Here is a 19,446-nt window from a genome sequence, read left to right on the forward strand (position 1 = left end):
CCCGCCCGCCCCGCCCCCGCTTTGTGCAGTAGTTATCTTTATGATATGATACAATAATCTTTATTGTCATTGTCCCATACAGAAAAACAAAATTGAAAAATCTACATAAAATATTCAAAACCCAACAAGCCTACTATCTTAGCTATCCCAGCCTGGTTAGCCCCCTAAAAACTCTTATACCCAATTTTTAAATACAATATACTCCCATAGAGTCTACCTTACACTGCGTTTAAAACCAAAATCGCATTTGGATAGAAACTCCTTCTCAGGCGGCTAGTCCTAGTCTTTATAACCCTGTCCCTTCTTCCAGAAGGCAGAAGCTGAAAGAGATCATTTCCGGGGTGCGCACTATCCTGCGCTATCTCTGCAGCTTTCTTGTGACACCTGGAAACGTAGATTTGATCCAAGGTGGGAAGAGTGCGCCCAATTATTCTCTCCGCAGTCTTTGCAACCCTGGACAGCGTTGTTTTTTCCCTGACCGTGCAAGTCCCAAACCACACACAGAGACCATAAGTTAATACACTCTCCACAGTACAGTGGTAAAATGCCGTCAACAGGTCCTTTGAGAGATGGTTTTTCTGGAGGATTCTCAGAAAATATAACCTGGTTATCTTTGTTTTCTACGAAGCCATTCCAGCAACTTGACTTGTTTATCTTTTTTCTTCTGTGTTTTCTTGTATTGCATTACGATCTCCTGGTGCCGTTGCCCTCCTGAAGCTATAAGAATGATAATAATATGCCCCAAACCAGCAGCAAGTCGGACGTTCTTAAATTCTGCGGTGTCTTTCAGCTCTTTGGCTTCGGAGTTAAGAGACTCAGCCGGAGCGATGGATGATCTCTCCTGGTCAGCGGGTGTTTAAGCCACAGGGAAGCCTGGTGTCCTATTCGGTGCACGCTCCTTTGAGAACTGAATGGAGACTTTGGGTCCTGTGGAACTCTCTGCCACTAGATTCAGCAGCACTGTTTCAACTTTGAAATGCCTGCTGAAAACTTGACCAGGCCTATGCCAGGCAATGAAGAATACTTTCCACAAGGGTTAACTGGTGCCTGTTTTTTACTTTATGCATATGTGTGTCTTTACTGTATGGTTTTCCTAGAATTGTAGCGTTGGGAGGAGACCCAACAGGTCATCTAGCTCAACCCCCTGCAATGCAGGAAGGCTTACACAGAGCGTCAAGTCAGGGATGAGCCATAAATAACACTGATGACTTCTTGCACGCCTGAAAAAACAAGACAGCGCAGAGTATCAAAACATCAAATTTAGAAGAATGCTAAATTGCTGTAGTCAGGCGGAGGGGAAGAACAACATCAGCAGCAATCTGCCTGCAGGCTTACAAGCTAAATAAACCGGCCCTGGATGGAAAGAGGGACAATTGGGGACACCAGAGAGGAGGCAAACTGGATCAAAACACAGTGGTACCTTGGTTCTGAAACGCCTTGGTACTCAAACAACTTGGAACCCAAACATTGCAAACCCGGAAGTAAGTGTTCCGGTTTGCGGATTTTTTTCGGAAGCCGAACGTGCTCCGTTTTGAGCGCCACACCTCTGTTTTGAGAGTTACGCTGAGGTCTGTCTGTTTTTGCTATTTATTTTGTGTTTGTTTCTGTGGCTCTTTTTGTGTGTGTGTGACTGTGTGGAACCCAGTTCAGCTACTGATTGATTGATTGATTGATTGTGTGACCGCAGTACATTGTTCATTGCTTTCAGTTTATGGATCAATGGTCTCATCAGATAGTAAAATTCATGTTAAATTGCTGTTTTTCAAGGGGTTGTTTTTAAAAGTCTGGAACAGATTAATCTGTTTATGGGAAAGTGCGCCTTGGTTTTGGAACGCGCTTTGGTTTTGGAACGGACTTCCGGAATGGATGAAGTTTGAGAACCAAGGTACGGCTATATCTCCATTAGCAGAAAGATAAGAAGCTGTCTTGTGAAGGAAGTTTCAGGACAGACAAAAGAAAAGTTCTTTTTCACACAATGCAGAATGTGAACTATGGAACTCCCTGCCACAGGAGGAAACCAGTCTAGGTGGCTTTAAAAGAGGATTAGACCTCCAGTACGCGGGTGGCGCTGTGGTCTAAACCACAGAGCCTAGGGCAGCTTCGAGAACACTGTCCCACCATCTCATCCTCCATCGTCCCCTTCTCCTTGGGCCCTCCATCTTTCCCAGCATCAGGGTCTTTTCCAGGGAGTCTTCTCTTCTCAAGATGTGGCCAAAGTCTTGGAGCCTCAGCTTCAGGATCTGTCCTTCCAGTGAGCACTCAGGGCTGATTTCATTCAGAATGGAGAGGTTTGATCTTCTTGCAGTCCATGGGACTCTCCAGAGTCTCCTCCAGCACCATAATTCAAAAGCATAATTCAAAAGCCATCAGCCTTCTTTATGGTCCAGCTCTCACTTCCATACATCACTACTGGGAAAACCAGAGCTTTAACTATAGGGACCTTTGTTGGCAAGGTGATGTCTCTGCTTTTTAAGATGCTGTCTAGGTTTGCCATCGCCTTTCTCCCAAGGAGCAGGCGTCTTTTAATTTCGGGACTGCTGTCACCATCTGCAGTGATCATGGAGCCCAAGAAAGTAAAACCTCTCACTGCCTCCATTTCTTCCCCTTCTATTTGCCAGGAGGTGATGGGCCCAGAGGCCATGATCTTTTCCCTTTTCTTGCGAGGAATCCTATTCGGAATAAGGGAATTTCCCTTTTTTAAAAAAGGGAAAAGTTGACAGCTATGTGACTCAGGGGTAGACTGCGCCCGGCCTTGGAGGCTCGCCCTTCCTGCCGCCGCAGGTCTAGATCCCGCCCCAAGCCGAGGATCGCTCTACGCCTTGCTTTCCCTCCGCGCAGGATTTGCACCCGAACCGCGCAAGATGCTCAGCCGAATCAACCTGCCCTCGGCCGTCGCCACTGCGCCTGCGCGCTCTCGCCACCCACCGACACCTCCGTATCGAAGCCCTTTCGGGAGCAGGAAAGAGGCGGGGGGCGTGGCTTCCCGACCCGGGCCCCGCCCCTTTCGAATCCTGCAACATTGTAGCCGCTCACGCGGAGGCTCCCGGCTTCCCCCCTCCCCCGGTAGGAACGAAACGGCGGTGGGGGGGGAGGAAAAGGGGGGTGTACTCTGGGAGGGGGGAGCCCCCAAAAGAAGATCACCCAATGTCTCATTTATTTATTTTAAATTGGGCGGCGGGGGAGGTGTCCCTATAGGACTCTGGATTGGGGGGGGGGGATTCCAGCAGGGTTTTTTTTTGGGGGGGGGGGGTGATCAGGAATTCCTATGGGGGGAAGTCCCAGGAGGCCTGTAAGCCCCCCCTAAAAAAAAACCTGGGTCGTCTTCTTATCATGCGATTTCACGTAATTTTGTTTCCAAATGCCCCCCCATGGAAAACGTTTATTTAGAGGTCCTACTTTTTTGGGGGGGGGTGATCAGGAATTCCTCAGGGGGGGAGTCCCAGGAGGCCTGTAAGCCCCCCCAAAAAAACCCTGGATCGTCTTCTTATCATGTGATTTCACGTAATTTTGTTTCCAAATGCGCCCCCCCCCCGGAAAACGTTTATTTAGAGGTCGTGTTTTTCTGCAAGGCGCCTGGCTCTCCAAAATGCCCCCCTCCCGTTAATGGAGACACTATTGGGAATTAAGACCCCTATTATTATCCTCCTCCTCATCATCATTATTAATCTTGCACCGATTTATCAGTGTGTGTGTCTTTTTGCAAATCCGTTTCTGTGGTTTCCCCATCTCTCTTCCCCCATCGCTTCCTCTCCTCTCTCTCCACCTTGAAAGCTCTTTCTAAAAGCACCCCCCCTTCCCCAGATCACTGACACCTCCCTCTAGGATCCAGGGAACCCCTCCATGGCCCACCTGTTTGAAGAAGATCGAAAAAAAGGTTTTCTGGGAGCAGACTGAGGGGTGAGTAGCTCCCAGGTTGAATACAGGTAGCAAAGGCATCCAGGAATTCCCAATTTCTCAGGTGGATCTGCAGAACCCCAAGGGGTTTGCAGGGGAAGAGAAAACCCAGCAGTGTTAGGGTCTGGAATTCTGCTGGTGGGTGGCGGCAGACTCTGCACGTGCTCAGAGGTACCCTTGTTTTTGCATATTTATTTATTTGGTGGCAGGCACGGTTTTCGCTGCTCTCCGTTTTATCCTCACGACAACCCTGTGAAGTAGGTTGGGCCGAGAGGCTGGCCCAAGGTCATCTTTGGAGGGATTTGAATTCTAGTCTTCCTGGTCCTATTCTGACACGCTAAACCCAGATGGGATTACCTACTGGGTGCTAAGAGGCATGGCGGGCGGGTCTCAGGGGATCAAGTTCATCAGCTTTGTTCAGTTGAACTAAATGGCTCCAACAGGACTGGAATAAATATGCAATTAATTTGGATTTTATTGTTATCTGCCTTAGTGGGTCAAGCAAGCCACTGTTCTGAATAATGCTTTTTTGTAGGGTAGGGGGGCACTGGGGATGACCGGAAAAGTCCGCGACCAGAAGGAGGAGGAGTATCAGGAAGAATGGATGAAATTTAAAGACTATTTAGCTAAATATGTTAAGATAACTCAACTGGAAAAGCTTGCAAATAATAGATAGGCTTAGAATTTAAATATGTAAGGATAAGACTTAAGATGTTTAAAGCTAAATTAAAAAGAATGAAAGATGTTAAGTCATCAAGTTAATTTTTTGAGAAAATCGATTTGGAAAACTGTTAAAATGATATAGAATGAAATTCATCCAAGGGGATTTGAGGAAGTCACTTAATAATGTTACCAAGATTTAAACAGGATGTATGTATGTTTGTTTGTCTGTATGTTTGTTTGTTTTGAATTTTTGAAAATTAATTAAAATTTTTTGGAAAAAAACAAAACAAAAGTTTGGTAACTACTGCTCTAACCACTGCACCACATTGCCTCTCTTGCATGTGGGAATCTAGAGATCAGATGCTTCCCAGTCCTTCTAATGATGCCTGGGGGGAGCAGAAAATAATTTAATCTCGTGCCAGGAAAAAGTTGAATGGATGTTATTGGAAGAAGCTGCTTGAGCAATAATTAGGAAATCTAAGCTTCAGTCATAATTAGGGTTTTCTTTTCCCCCGGACCGTCTCCCTCGCTCCCCAAGCAGGATCCATGCTGGGCTCGGTCGTGGTTCACCCTGAAGCCCCGGACGGAGGCTGGGGGTGGATTATCGTCCTCTCGGCCTTCCTCCAATCCGCGTTGGTGTTTGGCGTGATCCGTTCCTTCGGCGTCTTCTTTGTGGAGTTTGTGACGTACTTTGATGAGCTGTCCGGGCGGATCTCCTGGATCACCTCGATTGGGATCGCGGTGCAACAGTTTGCGAGTGAGTGGAATGGCGGCGGGTGTGTTTGTTTGTGGGACACGTGCTATGGGCTGCCTGCCTGCGCTCGGCGCGAAATCCTTGCCCAACATGCGCTGGGAAACCGCCTTCCTCGCCATTGGCCGGGGTGCTGTGACGTCACGGAAGTGCTCGCAAACATTCTGCAGCTCAGGCAGAAGGACTGAAAGATCAGAAACTGGTCCTAATATATCTATTAAAAATAAATATTATAATAATTAATACATGGTGCTATGGGGGGGGGTCTGCTCCATATTTCTGAATTGCAATGGGGTTGGGCCAGATGACCCTTTGGGTCCCACTCCTTCCAACCCTGCAATTCTGTGATTCTAATAGCCCATAGCAGCGCCGGGTGCGAATTCCTATTCAGAACTGGGGAAGGAAGATTCTGCTCCTTGCATCAGCAATGCAGTGACCGGCATCCCTTTCTCTTCCTTGGCAGGTCCGGTGGGCAGCGCTTTGAGCTCTCGCTATGGGGCCCGCCCTGTCATCATGGCCGGCGGTTTTTTCTCGGGCCTGGGCTTCCTGCTGGCCTCCTTTGCCACCTGCCTGGCTCACCTGTACCTCTGCATCGGACTCCTCTCAGGTGCGTCGAAACTGCGTGACCTGCGTTGCTATCGTTTGCAAGAAACCAATTTTTCAGTGTGGACTTTGGAACTCCTTGCCTCTTGACACCAGGCAAGGTCCCTTCAAAGTGCTCTTTTCGGCACCTGCTAAAAACACCTCCAGCGGTGCAATGGGTCTCTGGCTGTTAACCTTGAGCCCACCCAAGGGGCAGGATTCCTGCATTGTAGGGGGTTGGACTAGATGACCCTCAGGGGTCCCTTCCATCTCTACATTTGTATGAGTCTTGCTTAGGCAAGGCCTGTCCCCGATGCTTACAAAGCCGATGCAATTTTTAATCTTTTTTTTTTAGCATTTTTTCCAACTTTTCAAAAGTCCTTCATTTTTCCTATTGATAAATTTATTGTTTTATCACTTTTGCAAACCGCCTTGGGGTCTTTAAACGACCAAACAGCATCTAAATGTCATGAAATAACAAATAATCAACGTACAAATCTGCTTGCCCCCCCAAACTATCCACTCTTGTGGTGGTTTTACCCTGACTCTGCAACTGCTATGTGTTAGTTTTCCATCTTTTTTCTTGACGGGCATAATTATTATTTTTTGGCTTCCAAGATCTCAATATATTTATTTGGCGGTCCTTTTTTTTTTTAGCAAAGGCTGCGGTAACACAGAGATGAGGGGAGGAGAGCGTTGGTGGGAGAGAGCCAGTCTTTGAAGAAAATGGCCGCCATTTTTTAAAGGCAGCCTCCTCTGAGCCAATGCCCTCCAGATGTTTCGAACCACAGCAGATTCCCTCCAGATGTTTCGGTCCAAAATGTTTCGGTCCGAAACATCTGGAGGGCACCAGCCCAGAGAAGGAGAAGCCATATATCCAAGGGGATACTTGGATATCTGAGGAAGAAGCAAAGTCAGGCTCTCGTTCAAGATGGCTGCCGTTCCCCTGAGGAAATAGCCATGATACACAATGGGTTATTTGTTCATTTTAGATTTATGTGTTGGTTTTGCAAACTCCTTTTTTCTCTTCCAATATTTTTCATTAATTTTCCAAATTTATAACAAACAGATAAGAAAAAGAAAATCCAAACAAACAAACAAACATTTATCCTGATTATAATAATTCCACTTTTGTTAACATTGTTAGGTGACTTCCTCGAATCCCCCTGGCTGAGTTTCCATAGAAATCATTGCAATAGTTTTCCAAAACTATTTTCCCATAAAATTTACCTGGTCAATGAACATCTTACTTTCTTTTCATTTTTAACTTTAACATAATATTTTGCACATCACATTTTCAAATCCTAGGCCTGTTTGGTACTCGCAAGTAATTCTAATTATACTATCTTAAGATATTTAGCTAAATAGACTTTGAATTTCTTCCACTCCTCTTGGTGCTCATCCTCCCTCTGGTCACAGATTTTTCCGGCTAGCTCCGAAAAGTCCATCATCTTCATCTGCCATTCTTCCACTGTTGGGACTTCTTGTAATTTCCAATTTTTGGCCAGCAAAATTCTAGCAGCTGTTGTGGCATACAAAAACATATTTTCTGAGTAATTCCAAACCTATTATTCCAAGTAGAAAGGCTTCTGGTTTCTTAATAAATGTATATTTCAACCTTTTTTCCCCAATACATTGTATATCTTTTCCCAGAAGTCTTGCACCTTGGGGCAGCTCCACCACATATGATAAAAAGTACCTTCTTTTTCTTTACATTTCCAACATAGGTTATCGGTCTTATGGTAAATCTTTGCTAATTTTACAGGGGTTAAGTACCATCGATACATCATTTTCATAATGTTTTCTTTTAATGCAGTTACAGATGGGTAGCCGTGTTGGTCTGCCATAGTCGAAATAGAAAAATTCCTTCCTGTAGCACCTTAAAGACCAACTAAGTTAGTTCTTGGTATAAGCTTTCGTGTGCATGCACACTTCTTCAGATACACTGAAACAGAAGTTACCAGATCCTTCTATATATTGAGAAGGTGGGGAGGGGTATTACTTAGAAGGGTGGTGGGAATCGGAGATTGGCAGATAGCTGAGATGAGCCTGTTGACGACTCTTAACGACTGTAATAGGTCTTACAGGAAAAGGCAAGGGGTGAGAAGGTGAGAAAATAACAGAACTCCACTAGTCATCACATACAGCTCCCAAGTTAAAACAGTTCAACGCATCATCAGAGATCTACAACCTCTCCTGGACAATGACAGTTCTCTTTCTCAAGCTCTGGGAGGAAGACCTTTCATTGCCTACAGACAGCCACCCAATCTTAAACAACTCCTAACCCACAATAATACTACAACCAGACTTAACACAGACACTGGCACCAGAGCCTGCAATAAACCCAGATGCCAACTTTGCTGCCACATACACCCGGACAACACCATTACTCGCCCCAACAACATCACACATACCATCTCGGGACTATTTAATTGCTCATCGTCTAACATTGTGTATGCCATCAAATGCCAACAGTGTCCTTCAGCTCTCTATATTGGACAAACAGGCCAAACCTTACACCAAAGAATAAACGGACATAAATCTGACATCAAGAATCACAAAACAGAGAAACCAGTAGGAGAACACTTCAATCTCCCAGGACATTCTATACAAGATCTCAAAGTAGCTGTTTTACTACAAAGGAATTTCAGAAATAGACTGGAAAGAGAAGCTGCTGAATTACAACTCATTACCAAACTTAAAACAATGGAGAAACCTGGTTTGAACAAAGACATTGGATTCTTATCTCATTATACATGACTAAACCATTTCTCACCTTCTCACCCCTTGCCTTTTCCTGTAAGACCTATTACAGTCGTTAAGAGTCGTCAACAGGCTCATCTCAGCTATCTGCCAATCTCCGATTCCCACCACCCTTCTAAGTAATACCCCTCCCCACCTTCTCAATATATAGAAGGATCTGGTAACTTCTGTTTCAGTGTATCTGAAGAAGTGTGCTTGCACACGAAAGCTCATACCAAGAACTAACTTAGTTGGTCTTTAAGGTGCTACAGGAAGGAATTTTTCTATTTCTTTTAATGCAGTACATGCAGTGAACTTAACCCCTTTCCTCCACAACCTTTCCCAGTCTTCAGACATTATATTATGTCCAACATCTCTTGCCCAATCTATCATCGCAGATTTAATTTGTTCGTCCTTTGTATGCCACTCCAACATGGTTTTGCAAACTTCAGCAAACACGGACATGGTATAAGTTAAAATTCCTGAGGGCGGCTAACTGAGGGAAGGGTTAGGCCTCATTTTAGCTTAATGGTTGCCATCAATTTGATTTTAATTAATTTTTATAATGAAATGTTTTTTAGAATGTTGCACTATTTTATTGTTGTTAGTCGCCCTGAGCCCGGCTTCGGCTGGGGAGGACGGGTTATAAATAAAAATTATTATTGTTGTTGTTGTTGGAAGGCCGCCATCTTGAAAAAGCCACAGTGGCATCTCATTTTTGCCTATGGCGACGGTTGAGCGCAAGGATGGAGAAGGAGCTGCCAGCTTATGGTCGCCTCACTGGGGAATCCGGTGCTAAGCTAGACAGTCGCCATTTTGTCTTGATCCCGGCAGCCATTTTTGGCCTGATCCTTGTGTTCTTTGGGGGATCTCCGTGCCTCCCTTTCTGCGTTTCGTTCTGGTCGCCTCGCCTCAGAAAGGGTATCGAGTTGAGTTGGGGAAAGGAAGGGTCCAGAAATGTTTATAGAAAAGATGGAGATTGCAGCTAGAGAAAAGCCTTTTTCCTCTGTTGATCTCTCTCTCTCTTTTTTTTTTTTAATAATAATATTTATTCCAAGTTTAAAGTTACAAAAAGAAAAAGGAACAATACAAAATACAAAAAAGAATATAACAATAACAGAGAGAGAAGAGAAAAAAGAGAGAGAGAAAAAAGAAGGTATAAAAATACATTCAATTGAAATAGAGCAAGAACAGATTAAACCTTTACATAACTTTTTTCCTTTACTTATTTCCTTGACCTCCTCTCACCTCCCAATTTTGTATTCTAGTTCAGATCGTTTTTTCAGCAAATCCTTCCAACCTTATTTTCATTTACGTAGTTTAATTTAAAGTATTATAATTTAACATCCTCTCTTTCATCAGTTTCATCAACTCATTTTTGCTTAATCCTTTATATCATATCTACCAAAACTACCTAATTTTCTTTTTCCAACATCTTTCTAACAGTCTTTAATATTACAATATTTTTGAAGATATACTTTAAATTTTTTCCAATCTTCTTCCACCGACTCTTCTCCTTGGTCCCGGATTCTGCCAGTCATCTCAGCCAATTCCATATAGTCCATCATATTTCGTCTGCCATTCTTCTCGGGTGGGTAATTCTTGTGTCTTCCAATACTTTGCAATAAGTATTCTTGCTGCTGTTGTAGCGTACATAAAAAAGGTTCTATCCTCCCTTCACACCAATTGGCCGACCATGCCCAGAAGGAAGGCCTCTGGTTTCTTCTGGAAGGTATATTTAAATACCTTTTTCATTTCATTATAAATCATCTCCCAGAAGGCCTTAATCCTTGGGCATGTCCACCAAAGGTGAAAGAATGTGCCCTCAATCTCTTTACATTTCCAACATTTATTATCGGGCAAATGATAAATTTTTGCCAGCTTTTTCCTCTGTTGATCTCAGGGCAGTTCAATAAAAAAAGAAAAACACAAAATGCACGATAAAAACAAGGACAGGAAACACAAGCCAACAAACCTCCCACAAACGTGTTTTAAAAAGGGTATCATATGTTAACCAGCCCAAGGCCTCGTTGAAGAGGGAATGTTTTTGCCTGGTGCCCAAAGGTGTATAATGAAGGCGCCAGGCGAGCCTCGCGGAGAGGAGCATCCCACGAACAGGGAGCCACCACCGAAAAGGCCTGTTGCCACCCTCCTGTGAAAGAGGCACACAAAGATGGGCCGTGGGTGCGGATCTCAGGGTCCGGGTCGGTTCGTTGGGCCTTGAGTTATTGGGGTAGTTCCCTTGGGGAGGGCACGAGGCTCTTCATCTCAGGGCTGCAGGTTCGAGTCCCATGCTGGGCAAAACGATTCCCGGGTTGCGCTAGATGACCCTCGGGGGTCCCTTCCAACTCTGCGATTCCATTTTAAAGCTCCGCAGGCACAAAACCAGCACTTTGGGACGCTCTTGTTTCTACAACTAATCCAGAATGCGGCAGCTAGACTGGTGACTGGGAGAGGCCGCCGAGACCATTTAACACCGGTCTTGAAAGACCTACACTGGCTCCCAGTATGTTTCCGAGCACAATTCGAAGTGTTGGTGCTGACCTTGAAAGCCCTAAACGGCCTCAAAGGCCCAGTAGACCTGAAGGAGCGTCTCCACCTCCATCGTCCAGCCCGGACACCTGGGTCCCTCTCCCGAGGGCCTTCTGGCGGTTCCCTCCCTGCGAGAAGCCAAGTTTCAGGGAAACAGGCAGAGGGCACCCGCCCTGTGGAATGCACTCCCAACAGATGTCAAAGAGAAAAATAACTACCAAACTTTTAGAAGACATCTGAAGGCAGCCCTGTTTAGGGAAGCGTTTAATGTTTAATAGGTTATTGTATTTTAGTGTTTTGTTGGAAGCCGCCCAGAGTGGCTGGGGAAACCCAGCCAGATGGGTGGGGTACGAATATTATTATTATGAATATTATTATTATTATCTTGGCAGGTTTCGGCTGGGCCTTGGTCTTCACGCCCTCCCTGGCGTCGGTCGCCCGGTACTTCAAGCGCCGCCGGACGCTGGCCACCAGCCTGGCCTTGACGGGCGTGGGCCTCTCGTCCTTCGCCTTCTCGCCGCTCTTCCAGCTCCTGGTGGACACCTACGCCTGGCGAGGGGCCCTCCTCATCGTGGCGGGCATGTCCTTCAACCTGGTGGTCTGCGGGGCCCTCGTCCGCCCCATCACCCTCAAGGAAGACCTGCCCGGTCCGGCGGGCCGCGGCGCGAGAGGGACGTGCTGGGCGCGATTCTCCTCCCTCTTTGGCCTCCACCTCCTCGGCCACTTCGCCTTCATGAGGTTCGTCCTGGCCGTCACCCTGGTCAACACGGGCTACTTCGTCCCCTACGTCCACCTGGTGGCCCGCGCCAGGGAGCTGGCCTTCGACGAGTACCAGGCGGCCTTCCTCATGTCGCTGGCGGCCGCGGCCGACCTGTGCGGCCGCCTCTTCTCCGGCTGGCTGGCCAACTGCCGCGGCTGCCGCCTGGCCCACATCCTGGTGGCCTGGACCTTCCTGACCGGCGTGGCCTTGGTGGCCGTCCCATGGGGCCGCGACTACCCGCTGCTGGTGGCCATTAGCCTCTGCTACGGCTTCTGCTCGGGGGCCCTGACGCCCGTCGTCTTCTCCATCATCCCAGAGATCGTGGGCATCGCCAACATCTTCAGCTCCATGGGGTTGCTGCAGATGATCGAGAGCATTGGGGGGCTGCTGGGAGCGCCCCTTTCTGGTAGGTGGTGCCATTTATCACATTTATTTGCCCACCGCGTAGGCGGTTTGAATCCCCGCGACGGAGTGAGCTCCCATTGCTCAGTCCCTGCTCCTGCCCACCTAGCAGTTCGAAAGCACACCAGCGCAAGTAGATCAATAGGTACCGCTCTGGCGGGAAGGTAAACGGCGTTTCCGTGTGCTGCTCTGGTTCGCCAGAAGCGGCTTAGTCATGCTGGCCACATGACCCGGAAGCTGTACGCCGGCTCCCTCGGCCAGTAAAGCGAGATGAGCGCCGCAACCCCAGAGTCGGCCACGACTGCACCTAATGGTCAGGGGTCCCTTTACCTTTACCTTACCAATGTAATTTTAAAAAAAAGAATGCAGAATCGTAGAATTGTAGCAATTGGAAGGGACTACGAGGGTCATCTAGTCCAACCCGCTGCAATGCAGGAATCTATCCAAGAGGCCTGATCCAGGCAGGGCACCTTTCCATGTTCCTAGCGCAGCAGCATCCCCTTTCTGAAGTGGGCATCCGCAATGGGCATTCCCGGTGTCTAGCTGTCAACTTTCCCCTTTTCTTGCGAGGAATCCTATTCAGAATAAGGGAATTTCCCTTTAAAAAAGGGAAGCGTTGACAGCTATGGCCCAAGGTCTCCCAGTGAGCTTCACGGCCGAGTGGGGATTTGAACGCCAGCCTCTCCCAGGTCCTATTCTGACACTCGCAACCACTGCACGTGGCTCTGATCCTGGCCTGCATTTTCCTCCTGTATTAACTGTTCCGGTACATAAATGAGCCTTTTAAGGTAAAGGGACCCCTGACCATTGGGTCCAGTCATGGCCGACTCTGGGGTTGCAGCGCTCATCTCGCTTTACTGGCCGAGGGAGCCGGCGTACAGCTTCCGGGTCATGTGGCCAGCATGACTAAGCCGCTTCTGGCGAACCAGAGCAGCGCACGGAAACGCCGTTTACCTTCCCGCCGGAGTGGTACCTATTTATCTACTTGTAGTTTGACGTGCTTTCGAGCTAGGTTGGCAGGAGCAGGGACCGAGCAACGGGAGCTCACCCCGTCGCAGGGATTCTTTATAACCAAAGAAGTAAAAAATAAAATAAAACATATCAAATAAAACAATTAAAAGGACATTAAATTTCCATAACCTATCTTCCTTATACTTATTTCCCCGGACCTCCTCATACCTCCCTTTTTTGTATTCCAGTTCAATTTGTTGATTCAGCAAATCCTTACCATTAAAATTACCCAGTTGCAAACCTTTTTTCATATCTCTTAAAGCATTACAGCTAAAAAAACCCTTAGTTTCTATCCAACATCCTTCTAAGATTCCTTAATTTTACAATATTTCTGTAAATAGTCTTTAAATTTCTTCCAGTCTTCTTTCACCGACTCTTCTCTCTGGTCTCGGATTCTGCCAGTCATTTCCGCCAGTTCCATGTAGTCAATCACCTTCATCTGCCATTCTTCCAGAGTGGGTAGATCTTGTGTCTTCCAATACTTTGCGATGAGTATTCTTGCTGCTGTTGTTGCATACATAAAAAAAGTTCTATCCTTCTTTGGCACCAATTGGCCGACAATGCCCAAAAGAAAGGCCTCTGGTTTCTTCGGAAAGGTATATTTAAATACCTTTTCCAATTCATTATATATCATTTCCCAGAAAGCCTTGATCTTTGGGCACGTCCACCAAAGGTGAAAGAATGTACCTTCAGTTTCTTTACATTTCCAACATTTATTATCGGGCAAATGATAGATTTTTGCAAGCTTGACTGGGGTCATGTACCACCTGTATATCATTTTCATAATATTCTCTCTTAAGGCATTACATGCCGTAAACTTCATACCTGTGGTCCATAACTGTTCCCAGTCAGCAAACATAATATTGTGTCCAACATCTTGTGCCCATTTAATCATAGCAGATTTCACCGTTTCATCCTGAGTATTCCATTTCAACAGCAAGTTATACATTCTTGACAAATTCTTAGTTTTGGGTTCTAGCAGTTCTGTTTCTAATTTTGACTTTTCCACCTGGAAGCCTATTTTCTTATCCAAATTATATGCCTCCATTATCTGATAATAGTGAAGCCAATCTCGCACTTCGTTTTTTAATTTCTCAAAACTCTGCAATTTCAGTCTATCTCCGTCTTGTTCCAAAATTTCCCAATATGTCGGCCATTTGGCCTCCATATTGAGCCTTTTCAGAGCTTTTGCTTCCATTGGTGACAGCCACCTTGGGGTTTTATTTTCCAATAAATCTTTATATCTTATCCAAACATTAAACAATGCTTTCCTGACAATGTGGTTTTTGAATGCTTTGTGCGCTTTGACCTTATCATACCATAAGTATGCATGCCATCCAAATACATTGTTAAAACCTTCTAAATCCAAAATGTCTGTGTTTTCAAGAAGTAGCCATTCTTTCAACCAGCAAAAAGCTGCTGATTCATAGTAAAGTTTAAAGTCTGGCAGGGCAAATCCACCTCTTTCCTTAGCATCAGTTAATATCTTAAATTTTATTCTGGGCTTCTTGCCCTCCCAGACAAATCTAGAAATATCTCTCTGCCACTTCTTGAAACAGTCCATCTTGTCCACAATTTGTAGTGTCTGAAACAAAAACAACATTCTGGGCAATACATTCATCTTTATCACAGCAATACGGCCCAGCAGCGAAAGTTTCAAATTTGACCAGATTTCTAAATCTTTTTTCACTTCAGTCCCACATTTTTCATAATTATCTTTAAATAAGTTCCCATTTTTGGCTGTCATATTAATCCCCAAGTATTTCACTTTCTTTACCACAGTCAATCCTGTCTCATTCTGAAACCTTTCTCTTTCAATCGGTGTTAAATTTTTCTCTAAAACCTTAGTTTTTAGCTTGTTCAATTTAAAGCCTGCCACCTGACCAAATTCTTGAATTAATTCTAAAACTCTTTTAGTGCCAGATTCTGGCTCCTGTAACGTCAATACTAAGTCATCTGCAAATGCTCTCAATTTGTACTGTTTGGCTCCGACCTGTATACCTTTAACCAACCGGTCCTTTCTAATCATGTTTAGAAGAACCTCCAGGACCGATATAAAAAGCAGTGGGGAGATTGGGCACCCCTGTCGTGTCCCTTTTTCTATCTTAAAGTCTTCCGTCACCACATTATTTACAATTAATTTGGCCTTTTGTTCAGAGTATATTGCACCTATACCATTTTCAAAACCTTGGCCTACCCCCATCCCGTGTAAGTTCTTCTTCATAAAACTCCAAGAGATATTATCAAAGGCTTTCTCCGCGTCCACAAATATCAAAACTGCTTTAGTATTTATATTCACTTCTAATTTTTCCAAAATATCAATTATGTTCCTCAAATTGTCAGACAAATGTCTCCCCGGAAGAAAGCCCGCTTGATCTTTATGGATCTCTTCCATAAAGAGAACGAACCGCCGACCTTCTGATCGGCAAGTCCTAGGCTCTGTGGTTTAACCCACAGCGCCACCCGCGTCCCTTAAATGAGCCTTTTAGCTCCTCACAAATAATTGGTTACATGCCGGGCCTTTATATAAAGCAGGTTTGCAACTTCCGGAATTGGAACTGGGTTAAGAGGTGTGTGTGGCTGAACATGTTCCAAATAAATTTTTGTCTCCGCAGGGAGGCGAAGCGGGTTTCCTACGCAGTTGTGTTTGGTTCCCAGCTCAAGGAGCGAGATAGGAACACAGGAACGGCCCTCTGTCAGGGGGTCTGCTTACCTCAGTGGGGCCTGCGCCAGCGGGTAGCCAACACGGTTCCATCCAGGTGCTGTCGTACTACAACTCCCATCATCCACGAGAAATCAGCTCAGCTGACTCAGGATGATGGGAGCTGTAGTCCAACAACGTCTAGGTGGGGGGCACCGGGGCTGAAGAACTTTGTAATAGAGCAGCCTTTCCCAAACTTGAGTCCCCAGATGTCATTGGACTACAGCTCCCATCATCCTTGACCACTGACCTTTCTGGCAGGGGCTGATGGGAGTTGTAGTACATGACTAGCAGCGGTTCACCAAGAGTCTCTCCAAGGCCTACCTTGATATGAACCTGGGAGTATCTGCCTCTAAACCAGCGGTTCTCAACCTGTGGGTCCCCAGATGTTGTTGGACTACAACTCCCATCATCCTTGACCACTGGTCATGCTGGCGAGGAATGATGGGAGTTGTAGTCCAACAACATCTGGGGACCCACAGGTTGAGATACACTGCTCTAAACAGCCCTTTCTGGGCAAAGTGATGGCACTGCCAGTTATTATGTTCTAGGTGTGTCTTGAGGCTTATGTTCTAGGTGTGTCTTGAGGGTTATGTTCTAGACCGCCCTTCCCCAATCTCATACCCTTCAGGTGTTTGGGACCTCATCTCTTCCCATCTGTAACCACTGACCCAGGCTGACAGGAACTACAGCGCAAAACATCTGGATGACACTACTGGTCATGCTGGCTAGGTGTGATGGGAGTTGTAGTCCAACAACATCTGGGGACCCACAGGTTGAGAAGCACTGCTCTAAACTACCTCTAAACAGCCCTTTCTGGACAAGGAAGCCAAGTAAATAATCTCCCTACCACTGCTAGGTCCACACCTGCATCAGAAGTGACGGCACTGCCAGTTATTATGTTCTAGGTGTGTCTTGAGGGTTATGTTCTAGACTGCCCTTCCCCAATCTCATACCCTTCAGGTGTTTGGGACCTCATCTCTTCCCGTCTGTGACCACTGGCTGGGGCTGACAGGAACTACAGTGCAAAACATCTGGAGGGCACTAGGTTGAGACAGACTGTTCTAGGTTGTTCCAGGTCGCTCTTCCTTTCTCTTCCAGGTTGGCTGAGGGACGCAACGGGGGACTACGCTGCTTCTTTCTTAACGGCCGGGTCGTTCATGTTCGCCGGAAGCCTCGTCCTGATGACTCTGCCCAACTTCTCCAGCTGCCTTTCCCCGCCGTCTGTGCCAGAACCCAGTGCCAAGATGGAAGCTGGCGAGGGCACCCTCTTGGCATCAGCAACTGCTCCCGTGGGGGTCCTCTCTCCCCACGACTGCCACCCTTACAAGGTCATGCCTGAGACAGAGGAGCCGCTGACCAAGAGCTGATCAAACAAGGCCAGCCTTTCCCAGCCAGGTGTTGCTAGACTACAATGCCCATCATCCTTGACTGTTGGCTAAGCTGGCTGTGGATGGTGGGAGTTGTAGTCCAACATCTGTGCGGTGGGCAAAAGTTAAAGAACAAGAATGGGGAACCTGAGGCCCTCCAGACCTTGCTATACTACAGTTCCCATCATCCCTGGCTGTTAACTGTGGATGATGGGCGTTGTAGTCCAACAATACCCAGAGGAGCACATTGGCTACTCCAGGACTAGAGAGAATAACCTTGTTGGGACCAGCGTGGGGTGAGAAGGTTTGGGTGGCATCTTCAAACCATGCATTTAAAGCAAAAAGTAATAATCCTGGGAGTTGTAGTTTGTTAAGGGCGCTGGGAACTGTAGTTCCATGTGGTGTGCAGATGCGTCCTTGAAGAGGAGCTGGTTTTCTTGTTGTGGAAGCTGGCATTTCCCTTGCCTGTGCCTTAACTAACGCACCACCGTTCCTCTGAGCCGCCCGCAGAGGTTGGACCAGGTGCGTGAAAACAGACTCGCTCCAGCAATCGAACGTGGAGGCGAACTTTGGACCGCCGGTTTCCCCAGAGGAATGCCTTCTGTAAACTTTTACGAAGCTCCTCATCGATGCCCATGCAAGTGACTCAGTACCCCCAGGAAAAGACCCTCGTAGCATTTGAACATTCCAGGACGCTCGTAGGGGAGGGACTTCAGTATCCCATAACCCGATCAATCTGCAGACCTCTGAAATAGTAAACGCCGACCCCTTAACACCCTCCATTTGGCTAGCAGAGCCGCCGTCTCTCGTAGCATCCGCCCCTCTCCCTTCACGCAATCGTGGGGTCAATTTTGCAACTTTCCACAAGGGAGGACGGATCAGAGCGTCCATTGTAAACTCTGAAATGTGACTCCTTCCCCACCCGGTTCAATTTAGGATTAAAAACGTGACATTTTGACGGAACTGTTTTCTGCAGTCTGCGGCCGTATTTGTTCTTAATTTATTAATTTGGTCATTCCGGCAGTTTGTGAAAATAAAATCCACAGCGAAAATGGCATAAGCTGTTCATCTGATCACCTCTTGCGAGGAGGGGGTGGCTAATCTTTGGGGGGCTTTCCAGATGTTCTCAAACTCTCACCTGTGGCCACATGTTGGGGGGGGTCAGGGTCCAACATCTGGAGGGTCTGCAAGTTAGCCACCCACTGTTATAAGTGTTTGCGGGGAGTGGGGTTAGTGAATCACCCTTGAGCCCTTTCATTTTGTTTGGGAAACATACCGTATTTTTCGCTCTATAAGACGCACCAGACCACAAGACGCACCTAGTTTTTGGAGGAGGAAAACAAGAAAAAAAATATTCTGAATCTCAGAAGCCAAAACAGCAAGAGGGATCGCTGTGTAGTGAAAGCAGCGATCCCTCTTCCTGTTCTGGCTTCTGGGATAGCTGCGCAGCCTGCATTCGCTCCATAAGACGCACACACATTTCCCCTTACTTTTTAGAAGGGAAAAAGTGAGTCATATAGAGCAAAAAATATGGTAGTTCGGGAAATGAAGCATTTGATTCCGAATCTGGCGCCTTCTGATGGTTGCAAACCACAAATCCCATTAGCCCTTGCCCATTGCAGCTATCTAAAACATCAGGTTGGCAAAGAAAAAATAGGCTACTATTTCATTTAAAAATAACAAAGTGGTTTACAACACAAATGCATTGCAGCATAGCTGTCAACTTTTCCCTTTCCTTGCGAGGAATCCTATTCGGTATAAGGGAATTTCCCTTTAAAAAAGGGGAAAGTTGGCAGCTATGAATTGCAGGGGGTTGGGCTAGATGACCGTTGGGTCCCCTCCCGACGCTACAATTCTAGGAAAACCATACAGCAAAGACACATATATGTATAAAGTAAAAAAACAGGCACCAGTTAACCCTTGTGGAAGCCGTATTCTTCATTGCCTGCGTAGGCCTGGTCAAATTTTCAGGAGGCATTTAAAAGTTGAAACAGTGCTGCTGAATCTAGTGGCAGAGAGTTCCACAGGACCCAAAGTC

General features: G+C 46.4%; 1 protein-coding gene across 3 annotated transcripts; it reads left to right on the plus strand.

Annotated features, from left to right (window-relative positions):
• The first annotated feature begins 2,940 nt into the window (after positions 1-2,940).
• On the plus strand, positions 2,941-18,468 carry LOC308462268 (monocarboxylate transporter 13-like). Of its 3 annotated transcripts, none has more exons than XM_080979824.1 (6): positions 2,941-3,063; positions 3,802-3,897; positions 5,099-5,314; positions 5,772-5,915; positions 11,557-12,330; positions 17,140-18,468. In XM_080979824.1, the coding sequence occupies exons 3-6, from the start codon at positions 5,104-5,106 to the stop codon at positions 17,406-17,408; spliced, it is 1,398 nt and encodes a 465-aa protein (XP_080835950.1). In that variant the 5' UTR covers positions 2,941-3,063; positions 3,802-3,897; positions 5,099-5,103; the 3' UTR covers positions 17,409-18,468. The 3 variants fall into 3 exon arrangements, with proteins under 3 accessions (XP_080835950.1, XP_080835952.1, XP_080835951.1); XM_080979826.1 differs by having other exon boundaries at positions 3,006-3,063; positions 3,772-3,897; XM_080979825.1 differs by lacking the exon at positions 2,941-3,063 and adding an exon at positions 3,239-3,389 and having other exon boundaries at positions 3,552-3,897.
• The last annotated feature ends 978 nt before the right edge of the window (positions 18,469-19,446 follow it).

Source organism: Podarcis pityusensis (assembly GCF_964106645.2).
Source record: "Podarcis pityusensis genome assembly, chromosome: 13".
In the NCBI taxonomy this organism is placed as follows: Eukaryota; Metazoa; Chordata; class Lepidosauria; order Squamata; family Lacertidae; genus Podarcis; species Podarcis pityusensis.

Excerpts from the sequence above, each read along its gene's own strand:
- LOC308462268 (XM_080979824.1), top strand. The coding sequence starts at position 5,104 with ATGCTGGGCTCGGTCGTGGTTCACCCTGAAGCCCCGGACGGAGGCTGG. Across the intron at positions 5,315-5,771 it reads CGCGGTGCAACAGTTTGCGA|GTCCGGTGGGCAGCGCTTTG; the intron begins GTGAGTGGAATG and ends CTTCCTTGGCAG. Across the intron at positions 5,916-11,556 it reads CTGCATCGGACTCCTCTCAG|GTTTCGGCTGGGCCTTGGTC; the intron begins GTGCGTCGAAAC and ends TTATCTTGGCAG.